General features: G+C 35.6%; 2 protein-coding genes across 3 annotated transcripts in view; one reads left to right on the top strand and one right to left on the bottom strand.

Annotated features, from left to right (window-relative positions):
- The window catches only part of LOC147845623 (uncharacterized), an 807,608-nt gene that overhangs the window by 87,403 nt on the left and 700,537 nt on the right, over positions 1-19,668 (bottom strand). The window lies entirely within an intron of this gene.
- smurf2 (SMAD specific E3 ubiquitin protein ligase 2) overlaps positions 1-19,668 on the top strand; it is an 85,329-nt gene that overhangs the window by 15,913 nt on the left and 49,748 nt on the right. For both annotated transcript variants that reach the window (XM_087242965.1, NM_001114426.1), the window contains 2 exon segments: positions 15,334-15,372; positions 17,821-17,929. In XM_087242965.1, the coding sequence (XP_087099091.1) occupies positions 15,334-15,372; positions 17,821-17,929 (148 nt within the window).

Here is a 19,668-nt window from a genome sequence, read left to right as displayed (position 1 = left end):
GTCTAGTCATTCAAGAGGCATCCGCTGCACCAGACACGAAGAGCGATAACATCTAAACTTAACTGCTATTTTGAGCTCTCGTTCTGCCAGAGGGAGAGCCGACGACTTGCTATCTGGGTTAAAGTCAAATGGGTTGAGTATGTCCTGTTTTTCAGTTGTTTAAATGGTTTAGGTGGAGAGGCTCTTCTTGGACATGGTCATGTCTGGATGGTGGATTATTTTTCATCGCGTGATGTTTAATGTCTAGACGCATCCAAGCTAACATTTTGGTTTCTCTGTCACGTTTGGGCTTTGTAAAATTGGTATTCTCTTGCACGTTTACTTTTGCCTCATTTAAAGACCGCTTGAAAGATGATAAAACATCAAAAAAACAGGCAGTCCTTTCACCACTTACTGAGTCTGCATGTGATTCAGAGAACAAGAATGCACAAACGTGACACAGAAAAAGAAAAGCAGAATGGAAGAAAAGGGCCACGTGTCATGGGAATGATAATGTATGCATCCTGTAGAGCTGGAAGCTTGTCTTCTGTGGGAACCAAGCCCTTTAGAAAGTCGTTACTTTTCCAGAAGTCCTTTGAGAGTTAGTGGAAGAGAAGCTATTTTAACACTGCTTCTCTCTGTTGATTCATATTCACTTGTTTTCTTGCCGTCATTTTATCAATGCTTTTTAGCTCTGTGTCTCCATTGAGCTCTACAGATCACTTCTCAGTGCTGTCTTTATCTTCCAGCCATTCGTGATGCGAAGAAGGTGTTTGTGGCACAGATGCCTGTTGAAGCCGCTTTGTCCGGCTCTTCCAGACGCCTTGATAAGGGCAGAGCAGCGGTTGCTGGTACTAACCATGTCACCTCCCTTTCCCGCTATCAGACGGCTTTCTGTCACCCTCAGACCACTGCTCTTTGCTTCTCCGGCCTAAATTAGCTACTATCTTGCCCTTTGGAGCCACACACAAAAAAGCCACACACAGTTGGATCGAGGGGAACAAGCAGAGCTGTCTGACTCCTGCCAAGTTGAAAATGCATCTGAAAAAGAGCTTTTTTTGTTTTATTCAGTTACATCGAGGACCCTAATCATCTATCTAAGAACTGTGGGAAACCAAGGACTGAAACTTTTATTGTTATCACTGTATAACAGTACTTTCGCTATGTATTATGGTACATTTGTATTAATTTGGTTAGTTGGTTTTTTTTTTAATCAAATTGAAAGTGATAAGAAACTTTAAAAAGTAGTCTTAGGCACATTCCTTTTAAAGAGTAATTATAGTTACTAGTTTTCTTACACAAATAGTAACTGAGTTACATAATTATAAAAGTAACTAATTACCAGGGAAAGGAACTATTGCGGTACTTTAAGAAAAAATTCACATTTTTTATATGACTATAAAACAAATATAAAACAATGTACATTAATCTGCATTAGGTTATTGTTGTTGTGGGACAACATGAGAAATTCAGCATATCATTATAAATATCATCATTCCTATAGTTGCACAATTAAAACACAATAGATAGTTTATAACTTTAAAGGAAAAGCAGCTCTTATCTTTCTAGTTTGCAAACGCTACTTTTGAACTTGTATTTACCATTGTTCTAACTCCTGGTCATTGGTATGTGCGACTGACTGTGCGTGTGCTTGTATGGACCCGCACTACTCTTCCTCTGATTGACAATCGATGGAAATATGCTGTATCTAGAGTTAGGTGTAACGCGTTCCACAGTACTCTAATTACATTTTTAGGGAATGTAGTAGTGTAAAGAATTACATTTACAAAATTAAAAGTCAATGTAATTGCATTACTTGCATTATAAATATAGTTTTTAGAAGAAAAAATGCTGCTTTTGAATCATGTTTTCCGCTGCAGAATCAGTTAATGAGCATTCACTTTTAAATTGCTGGAGAAAGCGAGTTGAAATGGCTGCTGAAAAGAGTGATTGCTTTAAGTGGAAATACAGACATTACTTTGATTTCATTGTGTGTGAAAACAAAAAATATTGCTCTGAAATACGATCTATATCTCTGAAGAACTTTCGACAGCTCCTAACTTGACCAGCAACTAGTTCAAGCACTTGAATGGAAAGGATTCTACATCAATACTCAAGAAGAACATCCGTGCCCAAAAATACGGCATACCAACTCATCCTAAACAGGCTAAATTGGATTTTTGTGCAGGATCTGGGGTTAAGGTATCATCTGAATGTGAAGAGAAGCAAAGCTGCTTATGGGGCCTTTCAAATATCACGTCTTTTGTATGCGCAAGTTCGTTATTTTCAATGGAGGCACACATACTAGGAGCGCATATTGCATATTGCACACGCTCACATTTTCCAGGGGAACCAATTAAAATCTCGAGTCATGTGACAAGAACTGACCGATCAGCTTCATGCTTTGTATGGAATATTCACATTTCGGGAGACTAATTACCTTAGAAAAACATGGAACACCCAACCACTGCAGTGCTTTTTATTCTATTAATGTCAGTTGTTACAGGTATCAAGTTTTCTTCAAAATGTCTTGTTTTGTGTTAAAAAAAAATAGGTTGGTTGGGAACAAGTGAAGATAAAGTAAATGATTTTAAGTTTTGGGCCAACTGTCTGTGAAAGTCTTTTAGATATGTCAAGCTGCTTTGTTAAACCCATTGTAAGGTTTTTTAGTGATTTATTAAATTACTGAAAGAGCTGCAGTTTATTTTGTAATTTTTATACGTTTTAAAAGTAACTTCAAAATAATTAGAAATCTGATTACTTTTATATCAAGTTATTAGTAGTGTAATAAGACAACAATTTACCAGTAGTAGTCAGTTATTTTTGATCTATTACTTTTTTAAAGTAACATACCCAACACTGGCTCTGTTTAAGCCAGTCATTACATTTTCAGTTACAACCCGTTTATCAATACACCAATCATCATCACTGGTTGGTTATGTGTCCCACTTCAACCTCGAACACACACACACACACACACACACACACACACACACACACACACACACACACACCCCAGAGAAAAGCTGCAGTCACACTAGAGTTTGAGCGTGCAAAAATCTGTTGTACGGCGCTGCAAAAAAGGGGCGGGATTAAAAAAGATATTAAAACATTAAAAAAAAGCGAGCGATTGGTTCATATTTTAAGTTTCTGTCCAGAAAGGTCATGTTTTGATCCTTGATTGGTCTCACGCAGTCAAGTGATGCGATTTCGCACGTCAGAGTTCACTAAGCTTGAACTTTCCAACACCGCGATCTGCGAAACTTGACGCAAAAGCTTGCGTTTCCCATCTGATTCATTAGCGTGCATATGAATCAAAGTCTAGGGGTAGAAAAGTCCATTGTGACCGCAGCTAAAGGGAGGTTCTATGGCTTTTTAATAAAGTTAAACAACATTTATTAGTTTTATTTTTCTTTTTTTTTAACATTTGCTGTGTAAATAAAACAAATCTGCCAGACATAAATCAAAATAGTGTTCAGATTGACAGAGCACATAAATCCCATTTAATTCTTCATAGTGCATTATCACAATAGCATAATAATAAGATATTTCCCATATATTGGCACCCCAATTATTATTAAACAATATATATTTTTTGTTTTTATTGTAGTTGAAGCATTTATACCATTTGTTTTTTGCAGTGTTCAGTTCTTCTCGTCTTTTTCTTTACTCTCAGCAGGTAAAGCATTTCTGTCAAGTGATCGGTGTTCTTGGTTTCGAGTAGCTGATGTTATCTGACGTACTAAACTACTGATGCAAATTTCAAGAGTGTCACAGAAACCAGTCAAACCTTTTTTTAGTTTGCTTCGAGACAGGAAGGAGATAAACATTGACAGAATCTAAGCCAAGCTTTTATCTGTGTTTCACTGCCGTACAGCGGCTTCGTGTCTATTTATACGAGTTCACGCATTGTTTCGCATCTGATGAATTGATAAGTGTGCGTTAGTGGCCGTGAATCACTCCATTCATAAATGAACATCTGTGTTGGGGCCGATGCATTGAAATTTCACTTTGCGACTGATTTACAGCCAGGCTGATGAAACTCATACGCAGGAATGAGGATTGGCTGCATTACACTTTGCCCATTCACTATATACATCTCTCAGAAATATTGATCTGTCACTGCATAGCACGAGGAATGGCACTTTATTAACTAGAGCTGTGAATTTCTCAGCTGAGAGATTGATGGTGTGTTTTGTTAAATGCTTGAGTGCATTTCCCTTTGGCAATTTGGCATCGTTCCTGATCTAGAAACCTCTTGAATAAATGAAGGAGTTCAGTCAGAGGGACGTCACGTTTAAAGGCAGAATTTTAATATTATTGACATTTTAATTAACGTGCATAAACTTTATCAACTGTAGTCTTTGATCCGGCTTATTCAAAAGAAACTCAGGTTATTAATTGAATTAACTGCTGTTGAAGAAAAATACCATTGTTCAGTATTACTCGTTAAAAAGAATTTAAAAAAAAATCCAAATATTCAAGGTATGTACATTTAAGGGCTGCACGATATTGAAAAAAAACTTACTGCGATATACTGTGTTCAGCATATATAGGTACACCCTAGGGCTAGGTAATTAATCAGAAAGTAATTAACACATTCAGAACTTGTAAGACATTCAGAACTTGTAATCAATCTATTTTTTCCTGATTAATTTTTTCTACTACTTTCCCTATCATGTGTGGAATCATTTAACCCCGCTCTGGCTGGTTCATATTTCTGCGTTGTGCATGCGCATATGGTCCGGTGCAGCCTTATCGCTGTCGCATACTCTACTATACTACAGGAACCCTATACCTACTTTTAATATGAAAAACACTGAAACTAATTTATTTGTTTTCAAGAGTGCAAGTTATTAATTTTCACGTTTTTATAAGAAAAAATTGGACATTATGTGTCCTTTTAGACAATATGTGTTTTATTTCATTTGTTTAATGTTAATGTTCAATAAATAATTATAGTTAGTAGATAGGGTGTTTCCTTTAGTTATGTTAAAATCAAGGAATGCACTCACTATTATGTGAGCATGTTTACTGTACAAAACCTGTCACTAAACTATAAAGGCAAAAAAAGGAAATAAATTAAATAATTGTTCATTAATCTTAATCGAGTTAAAATGTTCAATTAATCGAGCCCTAGTTGCTCAGCCCTAGTGCACCCCTCACAAATCTATGTTTTAAATTCATTTTTAATAGGAAGCTACACAATATTATATTTGTGCATATACATTAGATTAGACAGTACTGAAGCCAAATCTGGGGCTTATCTAACAAAATAACTTGGGCTAACGGTCCCAAAACTAGTACACCCAAATTTATATGTTAGAGAAAATAGTAAATACAAATTTAAGAAAGATGAAAAATCAACAGAAGCAAAAAATAAAACATTTCTAAACATGTTTGGTGATTAAAATATTATTTTGATAAATATATCTGTTTAATAAATCTGTTTTGTTTAAATGCAGCAAAATACATTGCCTATATTCACTGAGAAATGGAGAAAATTATTAATTTTATTCAGTTATGCTGTGCACTTTATATTGCAATATGAGCACAATTTCAACAGATGACTTCAATATCTCTTTGTAAAGATTGCAGAATTTTAGGTTGTTTTGCATAATTTTGTAAGGTAGCATATGATAATATAATATGCATAAAATAAAACAAAAATACAAGCAAATTTAAATATAAATTTCTGGGGAGTCTAACAATATTCAGCAGCAAAAATGAAAATATCTCTGTATAATGTAATAATAACACTCGTTTTCATTGAGTAAATAATTATAGAAATGTACAATTCATCTTTAAGGTAAACTAGCGATGTCCTGATCAGGTTTTTTTGCCCTCCAATCATTTGATTTTAACTATCTACCAATACTGAAATGTGATCCAATACTTCTATAATACATAAAAAAGAATAAACAAGAGTAAAGAAACATATCCAGGATGTTCCTTATTTTTTATTTAATTCGCCTTATTTTAACATTAAGCAACTCTGTTTGTTTGTTGTGTTAAAAGTAGCATTTTCCGTTCCACCCCGTGCAGTGCCAAGTTTACGTATCTTACAGTTTGCTATGGCAATGTTGTCATCATCAACTTTATAATACCTCCAGACCGCAGACATACTTGTGATTTCAGCTTTACGCTGCTTTCGTGTTCTACTTTGCTGGCATTTAACCAATAGCGTCTCTGCAACATATTGATGTCATGCCACACATGTTGCTGTTTCTGTGTGAGGTCTAATTCTGCACCATCGCATAACTATTAACATGTTATAAAATAATAAAAATACATGTATTCGAGTCCTAATCGGAACGTAAAGTTCAATTCTAATCGAGTCTGAAACTGCGTGATCTGGTCCGATTTCCGATCACTTGATTGGATCTAGACATCTCTAGTACAAACGTTTGATTTATTGTGCCTAAATGTGTTAAAATGAAATGCTTAGTGACAGGCCTTAAAAACAAATGCAAATAATTAACTTTCATTCCAAGGTTTAAATTTAAAATGATGCCACTATGTAGTAAACTGTATTTTCTGATGGATTTTAATCGCATCTTGGCATTGCAGATTATGTGTGACTATTGCACACTCGGACATTGCGATAAGTCACATTTGCATAAATAGACAACCCTGACTATATTGGGCTAGCTTATTCCAAAGAAATGTTATATCTTTATTTCATTTATTGTAACATGCTTTGCCTCGTAAACAACCTTCTTGTTCAGTTGATGTCACAATCTCTTAATATTTTTTTTTTACATTATTTTATAGCTTCTTTCTAACCAACCGGCGCCATTGTTTTATGTAACATCCACTTTTCATGATCCAATCAAGGAGTTTTATACTCATTAAATATCCTGTTTCCTTCCGAAATGCATCAGATGCCAAAGTAAAATCACTGCTTGTTGACTTTAGATTGATGCAAATAAAAATGTGATTATAGATATAATTGATCTGCGTTTGTAAGCGTTCATCGTTACATAAGTTAAAAAGACTTAGAATTTCAAGTGGACTAAAAACTTTCAGAAAATGTGCAGCTTGTAAATTAAGATGGGACAAGATAGTGAGCTCAGTCTGCGCACTCTGTACTTCCTTCCTCAGGATCTTGTTTTTGTCAAATTAAGAATGTTGCAGTTGCTACAAACATTGGTCGCTTATATACTCTTAATACATTTATTTTTACTTCTTTTTATTGGGTGTATTAATAAACTGTCACTGGTTCCTCTTATTCATCTCTAATATAGACACTGTTGCTTTATGTTAATAATTAATTAAGTTGAGAGCAGACGAGGTGTTGAAGTCTGTCTCTCTCTCTCTCTCTCTCTCTCTCTCTCTCTCTCTCTTTCTCTGTGTGTGTGTGTGTGTGTGTGTGTGTGTGTGTGTGTGTGTGTGTGTGTGTGCGCGCGCGCGTGTGAGAGAGAGAGAGACAGAGACATTCCAGATGGTGGAATGATGAGGTGGGTTTCACTGGAACGTTAAACATTCCCAGGGATGTTTGCAGAGAGAAATTCTTCCTCGACTGCGAAGCAAGCATGTTTCCTTTTTATCCGATCTCTGCCTCTCCTCTTTCTCTCACCATCTCTCTTCCTTCTCCTGGTTTCAGACCATAGCTATCATCACTTTCTGCAACACTTCAGACCCTTCACTTGAGCCTCTTCTCTTCATTACACATCAGCTGGATGAATCATTATATACACACACACACACATATATATATGTGTGTGTGTGTGTGTGTGTGTGTGTGTGTGTGTATATATATATAGCTGTAGATATGTTAATGTGTATGAAGGATTATGTAGGAATTATTAATGTGTGTGAGAAGAGAAGCTGTTCTTTTTGGTATGTGTACTAACCAGCCACTTTACTAGGTTCATCTTACTAGTACATTTTGCCTTCGGAACTGCCTTACCTTCATGGCATAGATTCAACAAGCCAGTGAAAATATTTCTCAGAGATTTTGGTCCATGTTGACATGATAGCATCATGCATTTTCTGCAGATTTGTCGACTGCACATCCATGATACCATTCTCCCATTCCACCATATCCCAAAGGTGCTCTATTGGATTGAGTTCTGGTGACTGTGTAGGCCTTTTTAGTACAGTGATCTCATTGTCATGTTCAAGAAACCAATCTAAAATGATTTGCACTTTATGACGTGGCGCGTTATCCTGCTGCAATTAGGCATTAGAAGATGGGGTACATTGTGGTCATAAAGGAATGGACATGGTCTGCATATAATACTAAGGTAGGCTTTGGGATTGACATGATGCTCAATTGGTACTAATGGGCCCAAAGTGTGCCAAAAAATATTCCCTACACATTACACCACCACCACCAGCCTGACCATTGATACAAGGCAGGATGGATCCATGCTTTCGTGTTGTTGATGCAGAATTCTGATCCTACCATCCGAATTTTGTTTCAGAAATCGAGACTCGTTAGACCAGGCAACATTTTTCCAATCTTCTATTGTCCATTTTTGGTGAGCCTGTGTAAAGTGTAGCTTCAGTTTCCTGTTCTTAGTTGACAGGATTGGCACCCGGTGTGGTCTTCTGCTGCTGTAGCCCATCCGCCGCAAGTTTTGATGTGTTGTAACGAGTGGTTATTTGAGTTACTGTTGCCTTTCTATCAACTGGAACCAGTCTGGCCATTCTTCTCTGACCTTTGGCATCAACAAGGCATTTGCACCCACAGAACTGCAGCTCACTGGATATTTTCTCTTTTTCTGACCATTTTCTGTAAACCCTAGTGATGGTTGTGCATGAAAATCCCAGTATATTAGCAGTTTCTGAAATACTTAGACCAGCCCGTCTGGCACCAACAGCCATGTCACATTCAAAGTCGTCAAAATAACTTTTCTTCTCCATTCTGATGCTTGATTTGAACTGCAGCAGATCATCTTCACCATGTCTACATGCCTAAATGCACTCAGTTCTTGTCATGTGATTAGCTGATTAGAAATTTGTATTAACAAGCAGTTGGACAGGTATATCTAATAAAGTGGCCGGTGAGTGTATATTAAATACAATTAAAATGTTTACTTAAAATAACTTTATTTCTGTTATTTTTGTACAAATGACTTATCCTTTTACTCCTTTTTTGTGATTATATTCGAAAGTATTATTGCCATCTTTCGACAAAAAAGTTAATTGTTTGAGGAATAGTTGTAAAGTAAAAAGAAGGTTTAAAAGGATTAGTCTTTTAGTATTTCAGGACATGTAATTGGGTGTCTTCTGTAAATTGTGATTTTAATTAAGTTATTATACATTTCACTGTGCATCTTTGAGTTGAGGAATAGCCATGATGGTGCTGCAGGCAGACAGAATCAATAGTGGTCTCAGTATGGGTGTTTCCTAGTCTGTTTGGATTTGCAAAGTAAAGTCTGCGACTCACCTGCACACGAGCACTTTCTCGGCCCTTTAACCTCCTCCACACATTCCAGTTATTCTTACCGTCTCAGCTTTCTTACATCTGGCAAGGCAAACTGCTTCAGTTTTTGTTTGAATACCTCAAATGTGGACAGACCTCCTGCTCTCCAGTCGCCCTTCATTCCTGTCGTCACGTTTTCTCGTGCAGTCTGTCCTCCCTTTTTAGCTTTTCGGCTCTCCTACAAATATCTGTCTAGCCTCGCTCACTTTTTTCTTTTTCTGAATAACACACACTCAATCTCTCTGTCTCTTTTGTAGTTCCTACTACACCTGGTATTTTTAGAGGATTATCTTTTTATCAGTTCCATATTAATGGTTTATGTTGGATAATCGGTTGTTTATCTTTTTCCTCATTTCATATTTGGATGAATTTCTTGATAACACTTACTTAAATTTCATTTTAAAACCCTTAAAATAATATAAAAGCACATTTGAATATATTTTATACCGTGTTTTTTATAATATACTTTGTAATGTCATGATGCCAACATTTACTTTTAGACAAATTGTATTTTCAAACATTGGGGATTGTGTATGTGTCATGTTGCTTGTTTGTATCCTTAAATGATACAGTGTCGGGTTTAGGGCTGAACAGTTTATTATTTCAGCATCTATATAGCAATGTGAATATTCTCAATAGTCACATCGCTGGATATGCAATGTTGAGTTGTATTATAATTCATCATTTGCATGTGTTTTTGATGCCTGTATAAGGATTTTTAAAGCATTCAGGTATGAGAAATTGTGCCATTTTTGGCCTTAACTATGATTAATTTTATCAAATTATTTTTATTTTTTATCATTTAGTTACTGTAGTTGAATACTCTAGACTCGGTAAATGATACAACACTACACTTTATAGATTGTTATGCATGAAATATTCACAACACATGCAAATACAGAAATACACTGCAAATTGCACAGACAACAACGATTGTCTTGTGAGACCCAAAATGGTAAAGATTGTTTATTAGATTTTATGGAAATGCATTCCCACTGCATTGGGAATCATCCCAATAATCTAACATTATATCAATTTTCTAAATAGAGATATTAAGTCATCTGGTCAAACTGTATTCATGTCACAATATATATCACAAAATAAAAGAAATATCTCAATGTTAAATTTTTCCAATTTCGAGCAATACTAGTCTGGTCTGTGACCCACCCATGAGTCTTTAAAATCCCTTAAAATCTACTACTTGACCCTAGTGTATTCATGTTGCTAACTTATTGGTGTTGTTTTAGATGTTGTTCTCCTGTCTGACGTTTGTGGATATGAGTTATGAATCAATTGAATGTTGAAGAAGACCAGCAGAACACCCCCACCAATAGCATAAAACATCACCACAGACCAATGTTAGGTCTTTGTTTAGGAGGCAAAAAAAAGAGTTCGCTTTGGTGAGCTGTTTCTAACTGGTGGCTAGATTTGGCTAAATTTAGTTTAAAATGGTCAATTTAGTTCGTTCTTAGATATTGTTTGAAGTAAATTGGTCAGGGGTGTCCAAACTCTTTCCCGGAGGGCCAGTGTCCTGCACAGTTTAGTTCCAGTTTATTTAACACACCTGCCTGGAGGTTTCTAGTACACCTAGAAAGAGCTTTGGAGCTCTTTTTTGGAGCTAAAATTTGCAGGACACCGGCCCTTCAGGAACGAGTTTGGACACCTCTGCCTTAGATGTCATGTGGAATGTTGGTTTTTATCAATGTAAAAGGTCTGCATCAGTCCATAGATCAAATTATTTGATGAATTAAAAAAAAGTTATTGGTTACCAAAAAAAAAGTGACTGTAAATGAGTCAATAGTAATTCTGGTCTTCCTGCACAAATTTATGAAAATTCATTGTCTGGATTGCAACCAAATTCATTGGTTGCCAGTAAATATGATTTTTTTTTCCCTCAAACACTCTAGTTGTAGCTGAAGCCTGGTAGAGTTTAATTTTATATTGGCTGCATGTCCAGATGATACTGTTTTCTGCATGCTCAAACAAGTACTCTTTGCATGAACTTCTGAAGAATGGGTCACTATATTTTTTGTACAGCAATTTACAGCAAAGGCAATATTTCACTTTCCAAAATGTCAATAAAAGTCACTTTTTCAAATTATTTAAGATTAAAAGTTGTTAGAGGAAAGACCATGGCCACAAGTCACAGAAAACACAGTTAATTTACCGATATATTTTTACAGTGTATTATTTACTATTAACCGCGATTTAATTCGTCACGCTTAATAAAATCGTAAAGGCTTTAGAACACAGCGTGTGTTTGTTTCTGCAAGAAACAAAACTAACAGTAGCAACTGAACAAAGTTATGGCAACTGTGCGCTAGTTTAAAGTTCTGAGCTTGTAAACTGAGGCTAATACCCACACACACTGGATTAACTATGGCTGAGGCTATTATCTAAGGGCTGTTTACATATTGCATCTTTTGTAAGTCCAAGTTCATTATTTCCAAAGGAGGTGTACGGCTTGCGTGCACATATTGGAAGAATCAATCACGGGAAATCAAGGGAAATGTTAAAAGGGAAATCTTAGCTAAGATTTACATTAGACAAACACAATTGTTTTAATTTATTCTCATTTATTTACTGTTTTGTCACTTTTTTTCCAGTGTAAAATTATTACTTATGTTTAAATGGCAAAAACTTTTTTTCACTTCTTTTTAAGTACAAAGAGAAATGGACTATTGTTTTTATTATTATATTGCACTGTATTAACTTGCTACTGAGCAGCAATAAATAACACTTTAAAATTATTTTGTCCTTTAAAGATTTTCTAAACTAGTAGTGTTTTGAAATGATTGAATGGAAAATAACCGTGATTATTCCTCAGCCTATAATCGTACAACCAAAATCTATAATCATTGCTTCCCTACAAGTAATACATATTTTGAATGGTTTCAAATGCATTTCTCACTGTTAGCCCAGGTTTTGAACCGCAAAAGTTGGCTCTTTATTCATAAGTGTTCCTTGACCTCTTGACATTCTCACAGTAGTCAAAGAAGGAATAAAGATGTCTTTGCATTTGTGCGTGTGGTATCATGTGGGAAGCTTTAAACTGAATTTTCTTGCGTTATCTGACAGCTCGGGCCAGTTTGAAGTCAAGAGGAACTTGTTTTTTTAACTCGGAGTTATTAATCTGAATGTAGGCCAGCGGTGGGATGTGGATCTGAGGGCTTTTTTTGCTTTGCATCTCTAATACATTGTGGGCTTGATCTGGGAGTGCTGAGCGCCCTTAGAGCCACGCTTTGGATTTAAACATTTTCTCTGCGGTTTAAACATGCAAGATCCTAAAAATACAGAACTCTGAAATTAAAGACATCATCTGACTGTCAGGCTTTACAAAACCTAAATTCCTTTTGAGAAAACACAGCAGAAAATCATTTGTTTGGCATTTTCTTTTGGTAATTTTATTTGTTAATCCAAACTGCATTAGGTATTAAGTTAATGTTTTTATTTTTGAGAAAATTAATCTTTCTTTTTAACTCCTATTTATTTATTTGTTTTTTAAAAATTAACATACAAAAAACATAAATAAGTAGTCAAATAAAATAAAATTAATTAAATAACAATCAGTTCACCAGAGAGGTCACATACAGTATTTACATCATTCTCACACAAAAATGTTGGCTTATAATAATTACACTGTTGCATTCTTTATAGAGCTTACAATCCCATTGGTCCCCTCTTCTTCAGAAATAAACATGGGAATGCAGTGTAGGACCAGCAGCGAAAGAAAGAAAGAAAGAAAGAAAGAAAGAAAGAAAGAAAGAAAGAAAGAAAGTTATGAAAATGAGGGTGAATGGTCGAGCAGATATATGGTCCAAAATGCTTAATAAATACCTCACATATTGTGCATGTAGAAACAAGGTACATACATATAGTTTTTGCTTTTTTACAAGTAACCAATGACACTTTGAGAAGGCATTTGCAGAAAATGCCAATATTACTCCTATCCAAGTGGTAGATTGGTAGATTGCATTTTTTTGCATAAATAATATTAATAAAATATATATATAGAAAAAAATAGTTTTAGAATCTTGTAATTATTATTGTTTATCTGTTGTAGCACTTTACAATAATATTTTGATAACCAAAGTCTATAATATATGTAATTTATTACCCGATAAATTTATAGTATGCATAGGTTTTTCTTAAAATAGCTCTTATGTCCAGTGTTATGTTTGCATTTATGATTCATTTATGCAGCACTGTTGTCCTGCAAGACACAACATTTTGTTCCTCTGTATGTCCACACATGTAGCGGAATGACAATAAACCTTGACTTGACTACATCAGTTCACATACTAAAAAAATACCTCTGAAGCATTTATTAGTCTTGATATTCATTTCTTACTTACTCGCAGGGCTGTTTATATCAAAATTAATATTTAGCCACACCATGTTGGTGTTTCGTAACATCTAATTAGTAAAAGGTGGGTCGAGCCCCCAACCTGGAGCACCAGGACATACACACATACACAATTTTCTTACCCAATTCACCTATAGCGCATGTCTGTGGGGACACCAAAGCACCCGGAGGAAACCCACGCGAACACAGGGAGAACATTCATTCATTCATTCATTCATTTTCTTTCGGCTTAGTCCCTTTATTAATCTGGGGTCGCCACAGCAGAATGAACCACCAACTTATCCAGCATAGTTTACACAGCGTAAAATCTCTGGGAAACATTCATATACAGTCATTCACACTCATACACTACGAACAATTTAGCCTACCTAATTCACCTGTACCACATGTCTTTGGACTCGGGGGGGAAACCTGAGCACCCGGAGGAAACCCACGCGAACGCAGGGGGAACATGCAAACTCCACAGAGAAACGCCAACTGACCCAGCCGAGGCTCGAACCAGCGACCTATTTGCTGTGAGGTGAAAGCACTACCTACTGCTCCACTGTGTCGCCACAGGGAGAACATGCAAACTCTAAATAGAAATGCCAACTGACCCACTCGGGTCTTGAACCAGCAACCTTCTTGCTGTGAGCCGACAGTGCCACCCGCTGCTCCACCGTACCACCTTGATGTTAATTTTATCATTAAAAAATAGCACTTTTGATTAACATCAGGTATTAGTAAATATGATTTATTGGCTAACAGCTACCAATGAACAGCTGAATGTTTATTAACTAATCTTAACAGACATGAACACACTCTAGCAAATGGCTTGCTGATGGTTGGTTAATGTTAGCTCTGTATTAACTATTGTAAAATGTAAGTAGAATGTTGATTATTTTTTCCCTGATTATGCTAATTTTAGCTCAGCCTGTTAAATTAGTGCAATGACACTGATCTGATTTCTACATGTGTAGCTAAAACTATGGAAAATATATATAATACAGATAAGGGTGGCATGGTGGCTCAGTGGTTAGCACTGTTAACTCACAGCAAGAAAGTTGCTGATTTGAATCCTTGCTGGGCCAGGTGGCATTTCTGTGTGAGTTTGCCTGTTCTTGTCATGTTGGCGTGGGTTTGCTCCGGGTGCTCCGGTTTCCCAAACAAGTCCAAAGACATCCGCTATAGGTGAATTGGATAAACAAAATTGGCCCTGTATGAGTGTGTGTGTGTGAATGTTAGAATATATGCGTGTTTACCAGTGTTGGGTTGCAGCTGTGTAAAACATATGCTGGAATAGTTGGTGGTTCATTCTTTCGTAGCAACCTCTGATAATCAGGGACTAAGCCGAAGGAAAATGAATAAATAATACAGATAAAAAGTAAAGAAGCTGTCTATAAAATCTTGTTTTGAGTACACCTAGATTTTTGCTGGAAAACAATATAAGGTTGATTCTGACTCAATGCTGTAATTCAAGACATAGATAACTGGTTTATTATTTTCTGCCTTGATTTATGTTTTCATTCAAAACACCCCAATAATAATGTTTTTTCCCTCTCTTTTGTCTCTGCAGTTCTGTGCGCTAAGAACTTGGTGAAGAAAGACTTCTTCCGTAAGTATCAGAGCTTCATAAATCCTGAAAGTGAGTGAACTGCGCTCTATTCCTGTCGTGCTATCTCAGAACAGTGTTTTAGCAGAAGCTCATCTGTTAAAAGTGTGCAGAGAGAGATAAGTGCTCTTCCCCCCACGAGACACCAGAAATGTGGGTCAGTTCGGGGAGACAAAAGCAAAACCGCTGGTTGACGTGTGTATATTCGCCATGGTGCTCTCTCTCTCTTTCTCTCTCCCTCTCTCTCTTTCTCTCTCTCTCTCGACCCCCGACAAACAACCAAGCCCACGTCTGAAACGCTGATCTGATAGCAAACACTGAAAAGAATAGTAACTGAAATGTGATGTTGGCTGATGGATGAGGTTTGGCAGACGCGTAGTTAAATTAAGACTCTAATCACCCTTCTCTCTTTGTAAACCTTCATGCAGATCTTCCTCTACTTTTGAGAATTCATCAATTCAGGTTTTATTCATACAAATGTAGACAAATTACCGCCCTATATTGAGTATTGAGGGGGAAGTAAATTTTAAGGATAACGACATACTTGAATTATAATTTTGTGGCTGATTGCTGAAAGATGGCCAATATTACAATAGTTTTTATTTTAAAAATTACTAATATTTACTTCATTTCCAATTAATTTTTGTTTGTTTTGATGCACTTCAATATTATAATATAAAAAATTAAATTTAAAAAAAGATTATTTTGAAGCAGAATGATTCATTTAGCCTGATATGCCAGCAGGCACACAACATCATTAGAAGTCAGTTTTAGGTTAGATGTAGATTGTGACGTCAGGTGACCAAAATTCAATGTCTAGCCATCTAAGGACAATGTTACTTTGACATCCAATAATGACATCAAATAATATTGATATTTGATTAATTGATTTATTGATATATATTTATTTTTATTTACTTTTTAGGGGTTTTCACCTTTGTTGTGGTAGGACAGTTGAGATTTAGGGACAAGAAGGTATGGGGAGCAGAGATAGGGGAAGGGTTGGCAGAGGACCTCGAGCCGGGAATCGAACTCGGATCACCATGAACACCTCGTTGCTATGTGTCGACACACAACCCACAAGGCTATGGCGCAGACTATTTGATTTTAGGTTGTGTTGAAAAGTGAACAAAACCCAATGCGGAGCCAATATCTTAATCGAACGTCAAATACTGATGTTTATTTGACAGGTATGGCAACTGAAATCCAACGTCTGATAGATGTCATATTGGTAATGTCCACACAACATCAAGCTGTAACATCAATAGACGTTGATATTTGGTTGATTTTAGGTTGAACGTTGGACATTGACGTCGGCCTGACGTTAGGTTCTGATATTAACCTGATTTTCAATTCCAAACAAAATGCAACATCCCCATGACGTTGGGGTACAAAGTCAATCTGACCTCATGTTGATGTCCTGTGCCTGCTGGGATGTTTACTGTTCCAAAATAATTTTCAAAATAAAATATATTGTGTTCAATTTGGAAAAAAGTTTTTGTTTTTATACCCAGACATTTAAAAAGAACTTATTTTAGAGCAGTAACCACAACACCATGAACAATGATATTTTTATCCAAGGTTATCATCCTGTCAGAATCTTACACCAGCCCATGCCTAGTTCTTCTGTAATAAACTAATCCAGTTATTCTTGCTATCAGTGCTAATACTGAATAATGCGCAGAAACCACATATAGTAATATGTGGATAATTAGTTGGATAATTAGTAATAACCAAATTAATTACATGTAGTAATTATATTTGTTAATTAGTAATATGTTGGTAAAAGTAATTAGTTTTGTCTTAATTTTATTAATTAGGTTTATGTAATTGCTGTCTCTTATCAAATTAATTAGAAACTATTCTAATAAAAAAGCATAAAATGTGACATTGTTATATAATTTGTTACTAAATTATTTAGTTCTATGGTGCATTCAGAATGTAACAAGTTTGCATAACAGTATATAGTCTGCAAATGCAATACAAATGCAGTTTAGAAACAAAAGATCTGATGTTTCAGTTTGATGTCTGCGTCTAGTTTACAAAATTGATTTTATAAACATCGAATGCATCTTAAATTTAAGTAATGTGCCTACTTTAATGTTTCAGAAAAGTTTTTGTGAAAATAAAATCTTGAAATGGGTGAAATAATCTTCTTTAAAGTTATATTTTTATTTAAAAATACATTATAACATACACCCTAACCTGTGCTGAGTATAATGCAGTAAGCTACACTGTCAGTGTGATCCTTAGAGTCTTGTATTAAGTCATCAATTGATTCTTGATCTAAAGATTCCTGACAAGTCATGGTGAAAATGCATGATAATCTTTATTTTATCTTGATAGCCATCATTCCTATTATTACTTAATTCTGCCACATTTACATGTTTTGCAGATAGTTTTAAACTAGAGTAATCTCAATAGGTGGTGTGTGTATGTGTGTTTTTTCAGGGCTACCAGACCCTTTCGCTAAGGTGGTGGTGGATGGTTCAGGGCAGTGCCATTCAACAGACACAGTGAGAAATACTCTGGATCCCAAATGGAACCAACACTATGACCTGTAAGTCTCTGCATTTTAAGGTTTTGTTATGTACACCCAAGGTCACACATTGATTTCCTTTACATATGATGGCAGCTCAGTTAATAAAAGGTTGAAATTTAAACATGACACGGTAATGTTTAGAATCCAGAAGCTGACGGCTTGGAAGCAGATTTCATTTGGCAGCACATGGTCATCTGTCCAGTTGTTCGAGTATTAGCGATTTGGCTTTCAGTGCTGTAGTTCTTTCCTGTCTGAGCTTAAGGGTGTCAGACTGTGTCATTTAGGCGCCTCGTGTGGTTTTATTTCAGCCGTTTTTCTGCGTGAGTCAGCACTGAAACATTTTTTCCTGTTTTGGATATCATGTAAAAGAGCGCTTCTTATTATTTTATATATATATATATATATATATATATATATATATATATATTTTTTTTTTTTATATATATATATATTTTTTTTTTTAATCTTGCAGACTATTCTACTGTTATTTAAAATGTTCATATATACATGCAAAATCCTGGCATTAATTTCAATCCATCAAGCCAAAGTATGTACTTTTTCTGCTTCTCCTTTTAAGGAATAAAGAAGCTGTATGTTTTTATCATAGTTTTGCAAAAAAAAAATTTCAGTTGAAAAAAAACTATTTTCCATTCATAAATTTCATCATTAAAGATTTCTTAAACATAGTAAAAAAAAAAAAAACTTATTCACGTGACCCCAATTTCGTGTCTCGTCTCGTCTTGTAGAGTAAGCGTCTCGTCACACCCCTAATGAATACATAAAAATAAAAATTACTTCAGGCTTTTTGGATTTCAAACCCCGCATGAATCATCTTCACACAACTACAAATGAGATTTGAATACTGCATTGGTGGGAAACATCAGACAAACCCAGACAAACACGTTTATAGAGCTTAAACCGGTGTTTGTTTTGTCCAACAATTGAAAGAAAATCCAAGAATGACATGAGGGTGTGTAATAACTGCAAACTTTACAATTTTAGGGTTTAAAAAAGTCCTTAAGATGTTCCTTCAAGTAGTCTGAGTTTTTTTTTTCTTGAAACAGTGGTATAAGATTTCTTTCAATCTCTTGATCAATGTAGCCCATCAGTAAAGCTCCCAGCATCCCTAAGGCTTTGAGGATTTAGGTCACCTCCTCTGGAGTCGACAGCTCTATCTGTGGAGATCACAGAACAGATTTTCATGGCTGAAAATCCCATATCCATTTGTTATACCATACAGCTCTGGCTCTAAAGAGGCTATATTTACATTGAAAAATATCAGCTGTTTCACCCTCTCTAAAAATAAATCACTGGTGTAACTTAATATAATTATAAGGCATATTTATTTTCTTCTATTATTATTATTTATTTTTTAATGGGGCTTTATTGGGATTGGATAGTGGAAAACAGACAGGAAAGCACTGGGTGCAGTGAAAGGGGAAGGATCAGCATTGGACTTCATGCCGGGAATCGAACTCTGGTCGCCTTGAGCACCATGGTGCTATATGTCAGCAACATTAACCACTAGGCCAGTTGTATGGAACCTATGGCTTGCAAAATATGTGGCTTTCCAACGGTCTACCTTCTATAATATTTTACAGTTGAAAAAATTATAACTATCAATAAAATGTTTCCTATTGAAAATACAATCACAATTCCCTTTATTATTATTTTTTACAGCAAAATAAATAAGAACACAGTTTACAATGAAAGGACATTTTGACCAATAGTCATGTGCCGTGCTATGGATAAACTTT

This window comes from Danio rerio, chromosome 3, assembly GCF_052040795.2.
Source record: "Danio rerio strain M-AB ecotype USA chromosome 3, GRCz13ab, whole genome shotgun sequence".
Classification (NCBI taxonomy): Eukaryota; Metazoa; Chordata; class Actinopteri; order Cypriniformes; family Danionidae; genus Danio; species Danio rerio.
Note: the sequence above shows the minus strand (reverse complement) of the source record. Positions and strands in the feature narration are given on the sequence as shown.